The sequence below is a fragment of the Natator depressus genome, chromosome 9, assembly GCF_965152275.1.
Source record: "Natator depressus isolate rNatDep1 chromosome 9, rNatDep2.hap1, whole genome shotgun sequence".
Classification (NCBI taxonomy): domain Eukaryota; kingdom Metazoa; phylum Chordata; order Testudines; family Cheloniidae; genus Natator; species Natator depressus.
This window is the reverse complement of record NC_134242.1, coordinates 3,834,832-3,856,050: the sequence shown is the minus strand read 5'-3', so window position 1 is coordinate 3,856,050 and position 21,219 is coordinate 3,834,832. Positions and strand designations below refer to the sequence as shown.

Below are 21,219 nucleotides of genomic sequence, written 5' to 3'. Positions count from 1 at the left end.
TGCATTGTAAGCTCCAGGCATTTGGATGGTGCTCTGACTGGAGGACTATCGCAGGGAAAGGGAGCAAAAAGGTAGGGCTACGTGGGAGGAAGTAGTAGTATGTTTTATTGTGCAGATGATATAGAGCCTCCCCCCACATGCACCACATCTAAATAGTGTGGATCTCAGTGCTACCCTATGCATTATATTCCATGTTGCATAGAATAACCAGCCTTGGAAGTGTGGCGGTGGTGTGGTTGGTAGATTAAGTTAATGTAACCTTCTTGCAATAAATTGGATCATCCTCCTGTCTGGTACCAGCCTCTGTTTTTAAGCAAACAAAGTGTGGGGTGGTCTACAGTTAGACCTGGGTTTTTCCCCCAGCTGTGAGTGCTCTTTCCCGCTCATGGTTGATCAGTATGTTAGCAGTAGCTGGAATCAACGCCAAAGATGTATTTGTGCCCCGTGATTTGGAAATTGAATTTCTACGTCCATTAATCATGGCGCACTTTTTCTGTTACTTTCCTTCATTCTTGGGTACTCCTACTAGGGCTGTCTGGCATGCTGAACCTTCCTATCCAAGACCCTTGCATGCAGGCCCTGAGCCACGTGGGGTTTCTCTTCCCTCTAGTCCATACTGTGATCATGAAGGTAGAAAGAAGGTGTTTCTCTTCTGGGTTGTTTATAAAGGTCCTAAGCCTTCATCTTCTCTTTTCTCTGGTTCGTCCTCTACAGTCTCCTTTCGGCCTGCTTCAGGAGTGAACTCACGGACTCCAGGAGAGAGCCTCCCAAACAGAGTGATGCCATCTTAAAACATTCCATCCCCCCAAATCCATCAGTCTATCCATGAGCCAAGCTGCGGGGGGGGGGCGGGGGGGTTTGGCCCAGCTCATGGGACTAGGAACTCTGTGGCAAATAAAAACAAAAAAAACCAGCTTGTTAGAAACAGAGAAAATAGTGAAAACAATCTCTTGAAGGGACTCAAACTTTGCAAGAATAAACCATTCTGCAGATCTCTTAGCTATAGTGCTAGCATTGGGAGGTCTGAAACCACAATGGCGCCTTCCTCAATTTTTTTTTTTGTAATATGTTTGTTAAAACTCTCTACTGTTACTTTTGCTGTATTTGTGAAACTCGTGAGAGTTTCTCTGAGCAGGTCTCAATCGTAAAATGCCTCTTGTCTTGTTAAATTAAAGATGTTTTCACTCGGGGTGGTGGGACGGGGGATATGTTTAAGAATAAACAGCTGGGGATTGTGACTGTTGGTCAGGTAATCCTTGTTTTAATGCTGGTCATGCAGTCGTAATGCAAGTAGTTAAAATATTTTGTACTGCTGGACAGATGGAGGTGATAAGCACATTAATTAGCATAGGCAAGAATTTTTTTTCTTAGAAATATGACCTCCAACCTGGATCATTAATTGTCTCTCCTGGATCATAAAGGGTCTGTTCCACAGCCCACTGAAGTCAACTGAAAGACTCATTGACTTTCTATCAACCCTACTGGACCAATCCAACTCCCACTGAACCTGAAAAGGTTTCTGAAGTTAACAGACTTCACTGGGGGTTGGACTGAACCTACGGTGGATTGTGAAGCCCTAATTCTTCTTTGAGGTGATCACATCAGCGTGGATCCCACCCTCGGTACGCAAGGGCCTCTCAAGATAGGAATCTTCTGAGTAGCCATATCCATTGGGCTGCATCTGCACAGTGATCTCCTCCTGTTCCCACCAGCCAAGAGCATGAAGTGTGTCCACAACCTCCCTCCCGCACTGCCCATTGTAGTGACACAGCTAATGATGTTCGCTTGCTACCCCCTACTGTTTCTTAGATTTAACTTGTTCAATAGATTTCAGTCCTAATTATCCTTCTACACTTCATTTTCCAGTCTGGTTATTTAACAAAAAAACAAAAAGCCGACACATTTGGTGCTTAGCACCTTTCTCCGCTAATGGCCGACTCAAAGCCTTCAGGCTGTGTCCATCTTATGATGGCTTAATTCTTCTAATGACCACGGCCGTTCCTTATTCTGTCTTGGCAAGAGCCACATCCCGGATCAGTGCTCCATGTGCAACTCCTTGGCGAGGACTCTGAAATCCAGGGGGTCTCCATCTCAAATTCTGCCTCTCAGAGCAATCTGTGAGGGTAACTTCTGGTGCAGAGGCAAGAAGTGCCACCTCAAAGACAGATCTGACCTCTGTTAAATCCTCGTGCCCCCACTAGCCAGAATGTGACACAGAGGACCAGGGCCAGCAAGGGTCATCAGTGTCAGGCAAGCACTTGGCACCGAGGTCTGCTCTGGCACTGGAGAATGGTACAAGAGAAGGCAGGACAGACCTGGCTCCTAGCACAGGTCCTTGGTCTCTCATGGGTAGAGTGACCAGATGTCCCGTTTTTAAAGGGACAATCCCGTTTTTGGGACTTTTTTTCTTATATAGGCGCCTATTCCCCGCCCCCCCCGCTTATTCTATTACCTTGACAGAGGTGAAACCCTTCCGGCTATTTGCTTATCTCTTCGTTGCCATCTCTGGTGCAGCCAAAGGTCAAGCAGTCTCCTCCCAGAGACCATCCAAACCGATCATGCTGTGCCTATCAATCTGCTACCAAATGGCTGACATATATCTCTCCCTCCCCATATTACGGCTCATTCCTCTAGAGCTTAAGCTGCATCCTCTGCCTACTTCGGGTATGTCCCCATATCTGAAATCTGTGAGGTTTCCATGTTCCCAGATCCCATGAGGAAACAGAGGGTTGCGGCCTCTCTGCTCCTTAGACCCTTAGCCTGGTGGGTGGGCATCATGAGGACGCCACAGTGCAGGCATGTCTCAGCAGACACTGCTATTCCAAAAATTCCTATCTTGCACACTCGCCTCGAGTGGGATCCACACTGGTAACTACATGTGGAAGAACCAGTTACTATCCGGTAAGTAATCGCTCTTTCATGTTGGTGAATGCTTCTTAGTGACTTCAGTTGGACTATGCATGTGAGTAAATGTTCACCAGTGTGAATCAAGGTCTTGTGATCTAGGCCCTAGCACTTGTAGGATTTGCCCAACTGGATTAGACCAGTGATCCATCAACTCCAGTATCCTGCCTTTGACAGGGGCTAATACTTCCGAAAGTAGCCCTGCCAACCCTGCCATGCTTTGCAAGTGGAAACGATTCTTTCCTGACCCTTCCAGGTGATCAGTTGATGTCCTGAAATATGGGAGTTGATTACCCTTACAGTAGCTTGCATAACTACAAATGCTGTGGGCCACATGCCTAGTTAGTCTCAGTACAAAAAAAGAAAAATCCACTGCAGTATTCGACTTTGTCCCTTTCGTCTCAGACTGTTCCAAGAAGTGTAATAGTCTGTTGGTGAAGTCCTTATGCCTTGATATTAAAATGCTTTTCGTTGGCATTGGGGTATCAAGCAGATTTTAATGCTCCTCCTTATAATCTTCCTTAGGGCGCATTAAACATCATCTTAAAATAAGAGCTTCATCCACAAGGATTTTTAATAAGTGTAAAGGAAAAAAAAAAAGGGAATTTGGGGGAAACAAAGCAATTTGTTATAAACAAATCTCCAAACGCCAGGTGGTCTACTGTGTGTTTCATGCCAAGAACTACTTTCTTGTGTTACTGAGGCCATTGCTACGTGGATGTGTGATGTTAATTTTCAATAAACTTTTGCATCTTGGTTTATCTTGGGACTTTTCTTTTTCTGTCTGCCTCTTAATTTTCTGGGTATCTTCTTTCATGATAAAATAGTTCAGCTGAAGTGCTTATGGGCATAAACATATGGAGCCTGATTGTCAGCTCACGCCTGGTTTGTACCTGCGACTCCACTTGCTTCAGGGAGTCAGACCGGTGTAAAGCGGGAGAAAGTGAGAGGAGGATCGACTCTGGGTGAGACAGTTGTGGGCGGTATTTTCAAAAGTGTTCAGCATTAGCCCAACTCTGCTCTCACTGAAGTGTGAGCAGGTGAAGCCTTATATCCAGTGCTGCTTTTGAGACACCTGCTCAATAGATCCAGGCACCCCCCAAAAATCATCTTACAAGCATTGTATTTTTTAGAAGTAAAACCCCTCCCAAGCTTTACTAAATTCTCTTCTGCTGACACTCCATTGGCCTGACGAGTTAGGCTGGTGAGAGCTTGTTACGTGGTGGTTGGCTGCGTAAGCATCGCAAGCAAGAGATCTGGTGCACCAGGCATCCGCTCAGCCCTGTGGTGCTCATGTTATCCAGAGCCTGGCTAGTGTAAGCACCCAAACTTGTACCTTAACTAAACCCCCAAATCCAAACCCCTTCTGAACCTTAACAAGGCATCAATCTGGACCTGAACTTGGTGGCTGGCCTGGACTTTTATAATGGTCAAACTGAAACCTCTGATATAAACCAGCACCCCTGCCCTGAAAAGTTGGCTCTGAATTTCAAGGTTTGGATTCATTTCCCCTTGGGAGCTGCATCCATCACTAATGTTAATTGTACGCGCCTTGCGCTGTCGCTTTTCCTTGGGTCTGTAAAGTTTATTTTGGATCTTGTCCTACATTTGTGCCCCCAAAATACAAGGAGGTCCCTTCACGCGCTTCTGTAACTCCTATAAGTGTGTTGTTAGTCTGCACTTCCTCAGGCTCCAGATACTGCATCCTGTTAACAGATGTCTTCTCCACCCAACGTAGCAAGTCTAAAAAGTGCAGGGCACGTGGAGACCGCCTATCTATATGGAGGTAGGGCTTGAATGCTAAAGGTTTCAGTAGGTCATCCAGAAATTAGGGTCTTTTAGTTTAAAAGAAAAAAAACTCTATACAGGCAGGAAACTTATGGTGAAGTCCACAATTCCAGGTGGTCCATGAGATCCCACACGCATTCACACAGAAGAAAAGTCAGTTCCCAGGAATCCAGTGTAATCAGGTGGAGAACAGATGGGTGGGTTTCCTGATGGGAAATAATGGGGAGAAAGTTCCCCCTCCCCACAGGTACTCCCTGATTGGAATGCAGCAAAGCAATCACTCAAGCGCTGTAGCTCTGCCAGGCAAGAAATCATCTTGTTTGGGAAGCTTGCCCAGTTCCCAAGCAACTTTGCCCCCAGCATGCTAGATCTCTGCCCAGCATGCAGGGGATGGGGCTGGTCTCTTATGACAGCGTGACGTGCTGATACTGCCAGTTGCACTATTAGACTGGCCTTAATGATCATTTTCTGCATATTCAAAATAATACCCAACTCCTGATGGAATGCCATGGCTGTAACGCAATCTGGGGACTGGGCTGCCATTCATGAGCACTTGGCTCTGGCACTCTCTCAATCTTCCAAGATGAAATCCTGCCATGCAAGCAATCCAGGGTCGGGAGGGGAGATATCTCACAAGCAGCTCCCCCGGGGCAGGCCTGTAACAGAAGCATCTGTTAATACTAGATGGAGTGAGGCTGTTTGCATTGGAGGATTTGGAGAGGGTTTGGTTGGTTACCTTCTAGTTTTAGTGCACGAGGAGACTGCTGGTTTTAGTCCGGTTTGGAGAGTTGTCATTTGAGGCTGATGTTTTTTCAGAACAGCCTAAGGGATTTGGACACCTGATTCCCATTAAAAGTAACAGAAGCTGCATATCCAAACCCCCTAGGCTTCTTTTAAAATCTCAGCCTCCATAGAGATCAAAAGCACCTACTGTCTCAACTGGGAACTTCTGGTTGTAATGCACACCTGGAAATAGAGGGTCAGCCTGATGCTGTGAATCCTCCGCAAGGAGTTTTTAAAAAGGCCCATGTAATAATTGTTCCCTCACTTGAAAACTATCCCAATGTCTGCATCCAGCTGTCGGTAATGACTAGTGCTGGTCAAAATAGCTTCATCCTTTTTTTTTTTTTTTTTTTTTAAATGAAAGTGGATTTTTGAAGAGAGATTGGCGCGGAAGAATATTTTTACATAAAATAAATAAAACACAAATAAACGAAACAAAAAAAACTCTGAACATTTTTTGGGAGAAATTTTCTGGGTTTATTTAAAACCAAAAACTGAATTTGTACCCAAAACAAAACACATTCCTTCCCCCCTCCAAAAAATTTCAGTTTGTTCTTCCAACAACCCCCTTCCCCCCAAAAAAAATTTCTTGGGAAACTTGTGGTGTTTAGTTATTTTTTCAACATTGCCGACTGAAAAATAGATATTTTTCAACGAGCCGTCACAGCGACACCCATGTGATACCTGTAATTTATACTAAAATAGAGCAGATAACCCTCCTCCCCTGATACGCACAAGACTTGGCTCAAGCTCCTATCTCCTCCCTAAGCTTCGACACCCTTAACCTCGCCGTTATTTTGCAGGACTTCCATGCAGTCGCAGTCGTCGTATGGCTCCAACTCCCCACCGCTCAGCAAGATGAACAGCATGAACAAGCTGCCTTCGGTCAGCCAGCTGATCAACCCCCAGCAGCGCAATGCTCTGACCCCTACTGCCATCCCCGACGGCATGGGAACCAACAGTAAGGGGCTGGCTCTTTCGCTTCCTGTTCTGTTCTTGCTCCCCATCGACCTCTTGGTGTATTTGACGAGGGGGTTAGGAACGGGGTGCAGTGGCCAAGTGATCTCTCTCCATGTCCCAGCACCCATCTCCATTAGCTCCTCTGGCAATCACAGCAGAGTGGCCGAGGTGGAAACACCTTCCCACTCAGAACGGCAGTCCCTTCTCCCTCCAGGTCGGGGGGTACATCTGACCTGTCATTGGGAGGCGTAATTCCCAGCTCGGGCAGACAGATGTGTTAGCTCTGCACGTCATAGCGTGGTAAAAATAACAGCAGGGTCCTGGCAGCACGGGCAACGTCTCGGGCTGGTCGACAGAGTCCAACCCTGCCCAACCACCTGAGTTGCTGCGACCACACTATTTTTGTCACGCTAGCTGGAGCATCGCTAACGCATGTCTGTCTATGCAAGCTGGGAATCACACCTCCTAGCTGCTGCGTGCCGCGGACGTACCCTGAAGCATGTTCGTGGGGGTGGGGCGGGGGAAGCATGCATAGCTGCTTGCCCATACTGCCCCTGCTCTGCAGAGAGCAAGTTTCAGGCTCCAGGGCTGTCGATCCAGCTACGTAGATCAACCCAGGTCGTGGAGCAAAGCCTGCTGCCCCCGAGGCCGTGCTGGTGCACAGGGCTGGGCTTCTGGAGATCTGGGTTCCTCTCCCAGCTTTGTCGCTGACTGGCTGTCTCTCACTGGGAGAGAACCTGGCCTCTCCACGTCTCGGTTTCCCCATCTGTGACATGCTTGTCCCGCTTCTGAGGCCGCTTTGAAATCACAGGGTAACAGTGCTGAGTGCTGCAGGCCTGACGTGCTACTGCAGTAACCTCTTCTGCTTTTATGGGTCAGTTGCCTCCCCTTTCCCGCTCCAAAGAGAAGGTGCAGCCTTGCCTCCGCGGTGCAGCTTTCCCTGGGCTCGTGAAAACGCTTCCTAAGTTCAGAGAAGATCCGTGCAGCGTGCACCTCTGATCGCAGCCTGTGGGGCACAATCCCAACCACAGAGTGGTGCTCAGCCGCTCTGCAATCCCGATGCACCTTAGGGCTGGGGTTTCAGAGGCGCGAGACTCCCGGTGATTTTCTTAGGGGGCGTCGTGTCTCTGAAAACCAGGTGGCTTGTTCCCTCTGCTCCCTTGCCTGGATTGTCATCTACAGTTACACTAGTTAGGAGAGAAGACTTGAGAGCGCTCCTTTCCCAAGATAACCCCCGTGATATAGCACACTGGGGTGCTTTGTGGTGGCATTTCCGAGTCGGGGAGCTGCCCTGGAAGGCCCATTGGGGTGGAATTCCTAGGTAACAGTTCTCTCCCTTTGCTTGTTTCATCTAGTTCCCATGATGGGCACCCACATGGCAATGGCCGGAGACATGAACGGTCTCAGCCCTACGCAGGCGCTGCCTCCTTCCCTCTCAATGCCGTCGACGTCTCACTGCACCCCGCCGCCTCCGTACCCCACAGACTGCAGCATCGTCAGGTGAGCGGGAGCAGGCCGGCGAGACCCAAACCCAAGGACTGTAGAAAACAAGGCCTCATGCATCGGGGGCAAAGTGTATGGGCCACACGGTCACCTGGGCTCTGTCTCATCCCCGTCTGTGGGGCTATCGGATTGAGCCTCCCTGGGGAGGATATGAGAGGAGCAGTTTCAATAGAACACATCCAAGGGGTAGGTGGTCCTGGGTGCACTGACCGGCAGCACCGTCCACACCTGCGTTTCCAAGCTTCTCAAACGGTAGTCGACTAACACTTACACCCCTCCCACTCGGAGGTAGGCTCTGCAAGGAGCATCATCCCCATCACGCGGGAAGGGAAACGGGGCTACCAGCCCGGGGCCTACAAGGCTGCTGGAGTCATCGGTAGTTGAGGGCGCTTGGTTTCTTGCGGGATCAATCAGACTGAGGGGATTTTCTCATGGTCCCACAATAAGACGCTATCAGGGCTGGGGAAAGAACCAAGGGGCTTCTGACAGAGTCCTGCTTCCTCCTGGATGCCCAAACAAGTAGGTTAATGCTTCCCTTAGCCTAACGCTGACGCTTAGGGTCGGATACGTTGTTTAGAGGCACATCTGAGTCTGTGTAATGCATTTTAGCCCTGGATCTGCTGAGTGAAGCCCTCTCGCAGCACGCTGCGTGTCAGCAGGGCAAGCTCTCCCCTTAGTGAAGTACCTCCGCTCTGACCCGGAAGGACTGCCCCTACGGGGGCTTGCTCTCCGATGCTTGTGCTGCTCCCTTACCTCTCTGCTCAGGTCACCGCCTGCCACGGCGGCACCCTGGGAGGTGGACGCCTGTCTGCTAGGCACTGGACTGAGAGCCGTCCCATGGCAGCGATGTCTGGTGTCTGCTGACCTCAGCCACGCTGGAGGAGGTGACCCTGCGGGGGAACGTCTCCGCCTCCCACTGTCTAGCTGCTGCAAGGTGGTCGAGTCTTTGGTTATGCTACGGTTGGGCTATTGCAGCCAGGGTGATCCTTTTTCTCTTTCCTTCCCTTCCCTCCTCCCCTGCAGCTTCTTAGCGAGGTTGGGCTGCTCATCCTGCGTGGATTATTTCACGACCCAGGGGCTGACCACCATCTATCAGATTGAGCATTACTCCATGGATGTAAGTAACAGTCACCCTTTTGTTTGTGTGCTCTCTCCACCCCATTGGTTGGGGCTGGGCGGGTCAGAAATCCAGATTCCATATTTATTAGAGAGAGAGAGAGATTTTTTTTTTTAAGGGCAGCTAGTTTTAATCCTATCTATTGTGAACCAACGAAGGCTTCTTAGGAGGCTGAGAGATTGAACCCATCCCCAGTGCAGTAGGGTAATGGCTTTGCCTGGCGCAGAGTATTTGACTCTATTTTGGCCTCATGGTTGGCTCCAAACCCCACACCCATTAATTCTCCAGGTCTTGGTTTCCGTTTATAAGGGCTGGAAATACCTTGACTTACCTGCAAACTGATGGTCTCCAAAACAAAACAAAAAACAAAAGTGGCTGCCCATACATCGTCTGCATTTTTCCTCTCCTTGCCTCTGTTTCTCAGCCTGACCCGAATGATCTTGCCAGGTCGCTTACTGCTCAACTCTGGTCTGGTGCCACCTGATCTCTTTTTGCCCCTCCAGTGTGGCTTCTTCTGCCAGGTTGCTTTCTCTTGTCCAGTGCTGTTGCTCTCTGCTGGCAGGCTGCCCACCCCTCTCTCGCTCCCCAGGGCTCGGCTGGCTGGGGTGCTGTTGCTTTTGCAGGCTGGGCTGATCTTTCCTCTCCACGACTGCAGCTAGAAGAGCTGATCCCAGCTGCACACTGGCTTACCAAAATGACTGTGACCTCATTGAACAGCTGATGCCACGCTTACCAAAGGGAGACTAAGCCGCCCCTGCTGTATGCTAGCAAGAGAAGTGTCGGGATGCGTAGAGATGGCCGCAGACACGAGGCCCTCTAATTCACATACCCATACCAAACTTTATGGTGGTTTGGACCCGGAGCAAATTTAACAGCGGAATAGAACTGATCTGAGCCCAAAGGCCAGGCGGAGCCCCAGCTGAACTCTTCCAGTGAGTCAGTGCCTCAGAGCTCAGATCAGAGCATTCCCGGAGTTGGGTTTGGAAGATGGTGATGGGATAAGCGGGGTCTGTCTGTTCCTGGGTGAGGATCAGTGTTTGTGTACAGCCCTGGAGCCTTAAAATCCCCCCCGTTCTGTGTAGGGCTGTGTGATGGCCAGGACGTTGCCCTGCATGGTGACAGCCATTGAATAGCGCTCGGTTCCCGTTTGAAAACCAGTACAAAACCAGCTCCTTCTCTCTGGGGGGGGGGGATTTCTCAGTCTCCAGGATGGTGTGACAAGCTGCTTTGATCTCCTTTAACAGAGGCAGTTTTCAAGGCCAAGAGTTTCAAATATTGGGACCCAAAGTGAAGGTCCTAAATCCATTCTTCGGCTTACAGAGAAATGGTCAGATTCTCAGACATGCTGAAGCCTCCCTGCCTCTCCCATGGCCTGAGCAGCAGAGCTCCTGGAGGTTGTTGTGGGAGACCAGACGGAAGAGGGTTTCTCACGTTTACGCCTTGGTGGCTTGTGCCCGAGCAAGTGTTTCTGCTCAGCTGGGCTTGTCTCCTAGTGTCATTTGTGTGGCCTCCACAAACGTCCATTCAGAAAGGGCAACCCAGAGAACCGCCCGCTCTGAGTCTGGTAGTGTTCTAACCCCTTGCATCCTGGGCCATAGCAGGAGAGGTGGCTGGGCAGCCCAGAGGCCATTTCCTGGCATGTCCATGGGAGGCAGGGTCTGTGTGTTGCACCTCGGGGATGGCTGGGTCCGATGAGCCATTGCTAAAGGAGATGACCTGTTTGCCTTCCAGGATTTGGTGAGCCTCAAGATCCCGGAGCAGTTCCGCCATGCCATCTGGAAAGGTATCCTGGACCACCGGCAGCTCCATGACTTCTCCTCCCCTCCTCACCTCCTGCGCACCCCCAGCGGCGCCTCCACCGTCAGCGTGGGCTCCAGCGAGACCCGGGGGGAGCGGGTCATCGACGCGGTCCGCTTCACGCTCCGCCAGACCATCTCCTTCCCACCCCGCGACGAGTGGAACGATTTCAATTTTGACATGGACGCTCGACGCAACAAGCAGCAGCGCATCAAGGAGGAAGGGGAGTGAAGCCGCCAGGGCTCTGCCTCCGCCCCACCCCACTCACGAACTACTCCACCCTTCCCGTGTCTTCGTCCACTCGGACTGTACGTGAGCAGAAGGGCAGAGGAACCTCACTCTAGCTAGCTTGCCCCTCATCCTGTCTCAGCCGCGTTCCTGGGCTCGCGGCCTCCATCGCGTAGCCAGGGAAAGAGAGGAGCGAGGCGGGATGCGGATAGTGGTTTTCGCCATTGCTGTTGGCTTTCCTTTGGGGAGAGGGGAGCGGGGTTTGTCTTTTGGCTTTTGAAACCTACGTGCACGGGCGTCCTGACCCACACCTCATCTTTCTCATCCACTCATTGTAATTTTTTTTTTTTAACACAAGAAATGTGCCTTGATACCACAGAAACATCAAGGGGGAGTCCCTGAATGCTTTACTTAAATGGCACTTTTCTGCAGAGCTGAGCGCTTCCTCCATCCTCCAGGGAGGTGTGCCGCTCAGTGCTTCGGTGAGCATCCCATGGGCCAGCTAATTCCCCGTTCCTGTCCTTCCCCGGCGCTCAGGAGAAAACGCCTGCTTCCTCTCTGACTCCATTCCCCTTGGTTCTGAATGGATGTGAGCTCTGTGCTCATTTCACTCTCACAGACAGCCTGCCCTCCTGTTGGGGTCTTTCCTTTAGCGGTTTTGCAGTTGATTGTTAAGAGCCTTACGAACAAGGCTTAGATGTGTTTGTAGCTTGGCAGGCTGGTCTGAGGAGGACACAATGTTAAACCTCCAATTAAATTGAGAAGGAGTAAGTCAGAGGCTACAGGCCAGTTTGTATGGCTGAGCTATTGTAGGCCCAGACAATCCCTCATTAAGGCTTCTTTAGGGTTGAATGGTTTCCTTCCAAGGAAAGCACAGCCATCCTAGAGATGCCCATAATAGACTGAGCTCTGCTTCACTGCCAATAATTGCCTTCAAACAAGTATTTCCAAAGCTCTGTGTGATGCCATGAGTGTTACTCTTGCACAAAGTGGTGGTTACATTTACAGGGTTAAAACCCAGCCGTTGGCTTGTTGGTCCAGCAGCACGTGTGGTGTTTGCGGCGAGAATACAAATTACAAATAACAGAAGCAACTGAACCCAACGACTGTTTTCACAAGCAGATTGGCCAGTTGAAGAGAGTCCGTTTGTAACACGGAGGAGCAAATTCAAAACGGGTAGCGCAGCTCCATGAAAGCAGGCTTTCTTTTAGAGCAGGCCTCCATTTCGACAGGTCAGAATACCACGAAGGCAACTTCTGAGTGAGTTGCTTGCTTTTCTGCCACACCACAACTCAACGCAGCGCAGACGGTGCTGCGGTACCACGTACTTCCTTTAAGCAAAGCAGAGCTCAGAGCTTTCTAACCTGCATGTCTGCTCAGGTCTAAGTTGCTTTCAGTGACTGCCCCTCGGTAACTCCCAAACACTGCCACGTTCATTCTGAATAGCTCTGAAACCATAAAGCGAGATGGTTACCCAGTCAGGTCTGTGTATAGATATTTTTTTTCTATGTGTAATTTTTGTTCCCTGATTTTTACTTCCTCTTGGGTTACCGGGTCTTCCAGAACCACAATAAGGTGTGTGTTTGTTTTTTGGTTTTTATAAATTGTAAGCGTTTCCCAGTAAAATAATAATGTACCTTTATAACATGATAGCTATGGAACAAATATACTATTTGTATTTTCATACTGAGATTCCTGTTACCTTGATGCAGTTGAAAGGCGGGGGAGCCACAAGCCTGTGATCGTTTTATTTTGTAACACTTCAAAGAGGAGAGTCCTAGATTTCAAAGTACTTAAAGCGCACAGCGTGCAAACTTCATGTGTGTAGCTTGCTACAAAAAAGGGGAATAATTCTGCTCCTGACTCAATGCAAGAATTGATTTGGTCATGCACTGTTAACGGGAGGAAAGCATTTTCACAACTAGTTTGCAAAATCATGGGGGTGAAGTAGATTTGTCCCTCTTCACCTCGGTGGTTTTGTGATTTACATGGCAATATTCTTCTGAGCTGATTCAGGATTTTACAATAAAAGCCACTGATTGTAAAGCTACTGACCGTAAAGTGAATGTAGTAGATACTGAATTAGATTTCTCAGCCTCTGTGCAAAGAGGGGCCTTCAGCCCTGGTTTTTCAATTCAGCAGTGAGGCTGAGCTCTTCATCTGTGGTATCATTAAAGATTTAAATATATGCTGTGAAAAAACCTTCTGTGCATCTCTCCTGTGTACCACTATGGAGCCCACTTTGGTATAATCCTGCATCTTCAAGAGAGTTCGAACTGCTGTCGCTTTTACCCTCCCCCGAATAGCTGTGATTTTTTGTTTTGTTTGTTTTTGCTAGATCAAGCCTATGGGTTAATTGAGCTGATGATCTGCCAGTGCTTGTAGCAATGCTGGTGTTGCCTACACCAAAGGCTTGTGTGTGTTGGAACACCCTGTTGAAGCCTATGGAAAATAAAAGTTGAATTGAAAATGAGACTGAATTTCCAAACCATTTTTGTCTTTACCTTGCGGCTTTCCGGAGATGGTGGGTGGCAATGCATTCCCTTCACCTGGCACGTCAGTCAATCACCTCCTTGATTTTTTTTGAAACCACTGCTGCCCAGCCCAGTCCTGGGGACCCTTTCTATATTCTTGGAATCATAGAGTTAAACGCCCAAAGGGACCATCCAGTTTGACCTCCTGTGTGTCACAGCCCCTTAAAATTTTACCCAGTAACCCCTGTATTGAACCAGATAATTTGTGTAACTAAATCATAACTCACCAAGGCTGGATTTGAAACTATCCTGGGATAGAGAATCCCCCACTTCCTTTGACAGTTTGTACTCTCGCTGGTAACTGTGGGGGCCTTATTTCCTGTTTGGATTTGTCTGGCTGCAGCTTTCAGCCAGTGGTTTTCTTGCGGAGAACGGCAGAGCTGCACCGAAGAGCTCTTTACACTCACTCAACTTTGGGATAAGCTAAGTGCACGGAGCTCTTTAAGTCTCCCATTGTCGGGCATTTTCTGTGGCCCTCGGATCATTTTTGTGGCTCTTTACTGGGTCCTCTCCGATCTTTTAATGCCCTTTTTCAAGAGTGGGCACTTCTCTGCACTGGCAAAACAAGCAGGAACACGAATGACGGCCTATATCTTTACTAGGAGGATTACACAGTTGGCTGCTTCTGTCGGCTGAGCGCATTGCATACCTAGGAGCTCCATCCCGCACTCCCCCACCCAACTCCCTGTGTGTCACCCTCCCATCCCCTTCTATTTCCAGGACACTCACTCCCTCCCTCGTGCCAGGGGCACTGTGTATCCTCCATTCCCCTCTTCTATCCCATGCCGGGGTCCCCCTCTTCCCATCCTGTGTGGTAGCCACGGGAGCTGAGTAATTGAACGACTGCCGATGGGCATGCAAGCAGATTGTTATGGCCAGCCTCCCACCTCGCTCATCGGTTTGTCTCCCAGCAGGAAGCTTTGGTGTTTGCAATCCAGCCACAATATTGAACAGAAGATTGGTATGTTTTGGCCAAGAATTCACTGAATGACTTGGCAGATACGAAACCAGACTGTTTTGTGGGACAAACGAGGTCTTTCAATACACACTTCAAATCACTATTTTTTTTTCAATCTGCACGAATATTTTTTTTAAGTCCAGCTCGTATCTGCTTGAAAGGAGTGACGTGTTCCTGCCAGTCTGTGCTGTGATGTTAGAAAAGGTACTAACCCAGCAGGCTTTCCGTAATGATCACATCACTGTGCATACATTTCAAAGGGATGATCGCTGTATTTTATGTGCCTTGTATATATTTTATTTCTGCACACGAGATTAACTCTTGTCTGGTTTTTTGTGTGTGGGTGATGGGTTTTTTTAATTATACTATGGAACACTGATCTCCTGGGATCACGTTATTTCTGCTGTTTGCAGTGAGTTGATGCAAGTCTTTAAAAAACAAAACTTGCCACTCCCCACAACATGCAAAAAAATCTCCATTGCATAGAGAAATGTCTGTCTTGCTCTTCCGTAGCTCTACTGGGACTTGCATGGAATGAATTCAGGGCTGGTTCAAAATGCCACGGTTCCAGACATCCTGTTAATCACTAACCCAGCACAGTCGCTATAAGCGGTGCTAATTCTCTCGTGCTACCATCCCAGTGGTTCATTGACCTGGGACAGGGGAATCTGATAATGGACTGAGAGTAGCGCAGCCTTGTCCAGATTTTGCCTTTCTGCTGAGGCTGATGCCCAAGGCGCTCGATGAATCACCCTAGGAATGAACTTAGCCCCAGCAGCTCATTCCAGAGGCCACTGAAGGGTTAGCTGTCTTGGGTGACTACTAGCCTCTGCCGGACTTTGAGCAAGTGCCTGGGATAGGACAGGTGCAGGGCTTCCATACCCTGAGCCATCCAGTCCCCAGAACGACCAGCGCGTCTGTGGTCTCCAGAAGTTGAAAGAGGCCAGCCGGTCCACTCGTATGCTCTCCGGATGAAGGCTTTGTCTGTGCTGGGGTTTTGCCTCTGTGACAGCCACCGGATAGCTACGCTGGTGCAAGCCCCGAACGTGGACAGGGTCAACTGCTGTTGGCTGCATTTTACAGTGGCGCAGCTTTATCCCCGTTTCAGTCGGGAATCCGCTTCAGCACTGTCCCACATCTGTCTGCCAATGGGGTCTCCAGGGTTTTCCTGAGCACCTCAGCATTCAAGAGAGCTGGGGTGTTGGCAGAGCCTGGATTTTAAATGTCTGGGTGTGTCTGCTATAAAACACTGAGAGATTGGTAAGTAAGGAAACTAATCCTCAGTCTGTCCATGGGCCAGCGTAATGCAAGTATTGGCTCTGCAACTTTCCCCCATGGTGCTTTGCCAGGGACGGTGAGCCAAGATTCTCCTTTGAGTCTAGAGGCCTTTTGCATGGTGCTCAGAAAAACGCAGTCAGGCTTGAGCCATTCAGCCCTCACTGCATCCAAACAGAACTTCAGCGGGTGAGAACACGACAGAGAGGGTCACTTCTTCTCCACAGGCTAATTGTGCCGTATTATTTGTATTCTCGCAGTGTGTAGGAGTCCGTCATGGAGTGGGGCCCCATTGTGCTAGGTACTGTACAAACACAGCAAAGACACTGCCCTGCCCCAAGGAGCTTACAATCCTAGAATCAGCCAAGAGACAATAGGTGGATATAGACAGAAGGGGGGTGCAAGGAAACCACTCGCCCTGTCCAGCTCACATCTCCCTGGTGCAGTGCCACTTGTTCACCCGAATGCTCTGCCTGTCTTTGTCGTTACACCGATGCCCACGCTTGGCTGGCCCAGCCAGGTGAAGATCCGGCACTCCCGTCTCCCATGAGCCATTCCTGCCCTCGCTCCCCCCAGGGGAGAGCGGCTCGCTCTGTCCCTTGGCCAAACGCCTTGACTTCCTTGTACGCTCTGCTGTGGGATTACGTATGTTTCACTCTTGAGAAATGTCAGTCTCCAGCTGTCGTGTTAGGCATGACAACATGTTGCTTCATGAGTTCCTTTCTGACTCTAGCCCACAGGTCCCACGGCTCTCAAGGTTTCAGCTGCTGTATGCACAGCTCTGTGGTGTTCCTCTTCTCCACGTGAAACAAGGATCACTGGGCCTGCGCTGCTGGGACTTGAACCCACAGCTCTAGGTCACCTAGGTGTGCCTAGCCAGATATTGTAAGACTAAGCCATCGCCTTCAGTGTATGGGAGTTGCTGGGCTCTGTGTGCAGGAGCAGTTGTGATGCATTGACGTCTGTTGCAGAGACTAGCCCAGGCTCTGCCGTAGATGGAGCCCCTGGCTTTCTTCCATCCCAAAATGTTTGGGTCACAGCCTCTAGCTTAGGGCGAGACCCGCTCGGTTCGTAAAGCCAGGTCCTCCACTGAGAGCGGCTGGGTCGTGTGCAAAGCGTTATACTGCGCACATGGCCCGTTTCCCATTGTTTCTATTGCACACATTGTTGTGGATGTTCGCATGGCGTGTAGCAGTAGCACGAGCGAGGTTCTGCAGTACAGTGTCTTGGAAGCTGTTGCGGAGTCCAAAGTGCCAGGGCTCCTAGGAAGGAGGGAGCAGAGACGGCTGCTCACCCTGCTATTGACCGGCAATCCAGCTCCAATTTGGGGTGAGCAGCAAATGTGTGAACAAAATCTCTTCCTGAAATTGAGACAGCCACAGAATGGAATCCACCCACCCCAGGCACCTCCCGGTACATTATCCCCCGTCTGGTTTTATTCAGTTGAGACCAAAGAGAGACAGAAGTACAACCCCCCCCCAGGAGCTGGTGACTCAGGTGAATCTGTGTCTGAACACCGGCTGAGACACCCAGATGTACGTCTGGTAAACAAACCCCCTTCTGCTGGCTATGGAGATAGTGCCCTCCAGTGGATCGACAGCAGCCTGGATACAGCTAGTGCGGATACTTTGCTCCTGCAAATTCCAGGTGGGAAGGTCCTAGCAAACTGCTCCACGGGGGGTGGTGAAAGGGAGCAGAGACACTTCTGGCTGTGCTGTCAAAGTGGGATCTTAATGTAACTGGTACCAAAACAGAGGCATCACCAAAGCAGGGAAATGCACAAACATCTGAGTGGAATTTGTACTGGTGTAGAGAACTAGCACGAGCCCAGTGCACCCCGTAAGCCTGTGGCAGGAACAGACAAAGCCAGGAAATGTTAACATGCGTCTGATATCCCCAACCAAAACTCAAGCCACAAGGGTGGCGTGTACTAATGTTTCTGTTACAAGCTGCAGTGCTATACAGAGCTAGCGCTAGCCACCTCTCAAATGTAAGGGTGGTCAAAGTTTGGCTATGAATTTTGCAGCTCAAATCTACATCTAATAAAAATTCCAACCCGAAGAACTGCCCCAGGGGCACAAGCGCTCAAGCTGGAGCAGGGAGATGAACCAGGTACTTATTCTAGCTTAAGACCCTCTTCTCCTGGGGTTACCTGTTGTGAAAGCTGCTGCTTTTGCAGCACGTTTCCTTGTTACACTTTAGGTTGAGTGGATTTAGTGATCTTGTAAATAGAGAGCAGCATCAAGCATTTCTTTTCAAGGCACTTTACAGACGTTAATGGTGTGTCACAACAGCTCTGTGAAGAGGGAGGTCAATGGTAGCATTAATATCCCCATTTTACAAATAGGGACACCGAGGCACAGAGGGGCCGTGACTTGTCCAGCACGACAAAGGGAACCCCTGTCAGCTCCAGGTTTAGAATTGAGGTGTCCACTGGCCCTCCAGGATGGAATTGAGCAGGAGGCCACCAACCTGTCCTCATAAGAGTTTTAGAAACACAACAAGGGAGCCATTCCGGCTCGCCAAGGACGGCAAAGCCTTGGTCATACCCTACGCAACATATCCCAGTACAGGAAGGATTCCAAACATTTATGCTAAAGGAGCACCAGCCTAGAGGCCAGCTATATCAAGGCCTCATTATACTGGATGCTACGTACTACATAGAAAATGACCTAAAGAGGGTGCAATCTTGGAACCTTTCACAAAAAGAGTTTTTCTCCCAACTGTTTGTTAGGTATTAGAGCTAAACAGGTGCTAAGGAAACCAAAGAGCCTAATCTGAAAGAAAATCACTTCCCCGCTCTGCTTTCACTTCATTGGCCTCTGTGATGTCATAGTTATGAGTTCCCCAGTCCTCTGGAGAGTTGTTCAGGAAAAGCGGGATGTGAGCCATGATTTATTTTTAATGTTAAAAAACCAGCGATTTACTTTTTTTCCAATTAAAACTTTCTAGTTTGTAACTGCTGTAAGGAAGCCAAAAAACAAACCGAAACCAAAGCAGACCTCACTTTAAACCCCACCTTTGAACTCCAAACCTGTCTTGATTTTCAAAGGCTCAACCATCCACCACAACTGTGCTAGGCTACAACAGTTTGAATCCCCCCCCCCCCCCACCAAAGCCTCTTCCATTTTTCTCCCTCAGTAAATCTGCAAAATATTTAGGGTTCAGAAGAGTAAATAAAATGTCATTAAATGAGCGTTAGGAGGCAAAGAGAGACTATTTTACAGTAACCCACAAACATTTGAGCAATGATCAATATAAAGGAGCAGCCCAAGGAAGCTTGCTTCTGGTTGGGAAGAAGGTGGTGACCCAAGCACTTACCTTGCACCTTGGGACATCAGCGTTCAAATGCTGGATTATGTCACACAGGGAGGCGGGTGGTCACGGGCCAGGCCATCACGTGTGCAGTTCACAAAACACGTTGCATTGCAAACAATTGAAGTCTGGAATGGCAGCCTGGAGCACTGAACAGGCCTGAGGTACAGTGGCAGAGCTGAGTGTGGGGCGATGCCCTGGGGTACTGCATGTCAGCGGGAAGAGTAACAATGGCGGGGGGATCAGGAGATAGCACAGTGGGGTGGGGGGTGGTTCAGGATTGAGGGGCAGTGGTGGCAGTCGGCCAGGGTTAGGCCAGCTGGGGGTGGTTTGTGCTCAGGATTGCGGGGCACTGATTTTTGGTTAGTCCCCAGCATTCACTGTCGTCACGTTACCGCCGTCAGCCGAGGCCTTTGTACGTTTCATGCGCTAGCGTCCCAGTCGAGCCGGTGGAGCAGCTCATTAAGCCACATCTTCCCGCTGACGCCTTAAGGCTTCGTTGCCAGTTTTCCTGCTGGGAAACGGTGTGTGATGCTGATGGTTGGTTCAGCGTCCCCAAATGACACTTCCAAGTGCTTCTCCGGCAACTTAGTTGGGAGCGTTCCAGGCTGAGGACTGAACGTTTAAAACTCACCTCTACGGAGGTGCAACCACAAGAGGCTGCTGTCTGCTGTCGTTCTGGTTCGGAAGGGGGTGGACATCACAGAGGCCAGCTGAAGACAAAGATGGCGTTTATATTGCTCGCAAAAATATCTCTGACGGAAGTACTAGGGTTTTTGATTTGAAAGGGGCTGACTTTCAAAAATTAAGGAAATTAGTTAGGGAAGTGGATTGGACTGAAGAATTTATAGATCTAAAGGCAGAGGAGGCTTGGGATTACTTTAAATCAAAGCTGCAGAAGCTATCGGAAGCCTGCATCCCAAGAAAGGGGGAAAAACTCATAGGCAGGAGTTGTAGACCAAGCTGGATGAGCAAGCATCTCAGAGCGGTGATTAAGAAAAAGCAGAAAGCCTACAGGGAGTGGAAGATGGGAGGGATCAGCAAGGAAAGATACCTTCTTGAGGTCAGAACATGTAGGGATAAAGCGAGAAAGGCTGAAAGTCAAGTAGAGCTGGACCTTAAATTAAGGGAATTAAAACCAATAGTAAAAGGTTCAATAGCCTTATAAATAAGAAGAAAACAAAGAAAGAAGAAGTGGGACCGCTAAGCACTGAGGATGGAGTGGAGGTCAAGGATAATCTAGGCATGGCCCAATATCTAAACAAATCCTTTGCCTCAGTCTTTAATAAGGCTAATGAGGATCTATGGGATAATGGTAGCATGACAAATGGGAAGGAGGATATGGTGGTAGATATTACCACATCTGAGGTAGAAGCGAAACTCGAACAGCTTAATGGGACTAAATCGAGGGGCCCAGATAATCTTCTTCCAAGAATATTAAAGGAATTGGCACATGAAATTGCAAGCCCATTAGCAAGAATTTTTAATGAATCTGTAAACTCGCGGGTTGTAATGTATGACTGGAGAATTGCTAACATTGTTCCTATTTTTAAGAAAGGGAAAAAAAAAGTGATCCGGGTAACTACAGGCCTGTTAGTTTGACATCTGTAGTATGCAAGGTCTTGGAAAAAATGTTGAAGGAGAAAGTAGTTAAGGACATTGAGGTCAATGGTAAATGGGACAAACTACAACATGGTTTTACAAAACGTAGATCGTGCCAAACCAACCTGATCTCCTTCTTTGAGAAAGTAACAGATTTTTTAGACAAAGGAAACGCAGTGGATCTAATTTACCTAGATTTCAGTAAGGTGTTTGATACAGTGCCACATGGGGAATTATTAATTAAATTGGAAAAGATGGGGATCAATATGAAAACTGAAAGGTGGATAAGGAATTGGTTAACAGGGAGACTACAGCGGGTCCTACTGAAAGGTGAATTGTCAGGCTGGAGGGAGGTTACCAGTGGAGTTCCTCAGGGATCAGTTTTGGGACCAATCTTATTTAATCTTTTTATTACTGACCTCGGCACAAAAAGTGGGAGCGTGCTAATAAAGTTT

At 49.0% G+C, this 21,219-nt stretch overlaps 1 protein-coding gene across 3 annotated transcripts in view; it reads left to right on the top strand.

Moving 5' to 3' along the window:
- The window catches only part of TP63 (tumor protein p63), a 106,994-nt gene extending 95,673 nt beyond the window's left edge, over positions 1–11,321 (top strand). For 2 of the 3 annotated variants that reach the window (XM_074963354.1, XM_074963356.1), the window contains 4 exons: positions 6,279–6,436; positions 7,791–7,935; positions 8,962–9,055; positions 10,787–11,321. In XM_074963354.1, the coding sequence (XP_074819455.1) occupies positions 6,279–6,436; positions 7,791–7,935; positions 8,962–9,055; positions 10,787–11,083 (694 nt within the window). In that variant the 3' untranslated portion in view covers positions 11,084–11,321. Of the gene's footprint in view, positions 1–714; positions 830–6,278; positions 6,437–7,790; positions 7,936–8,961; positions 9,056–10,786 lie in introns of those variants that run through there. The other variant, XM_074963355.1, reaches the window with a different exon arrangement.
- The last annotated feature ends 9,898 nt before the right edge of the window (positions 11,322–21,219 follow it).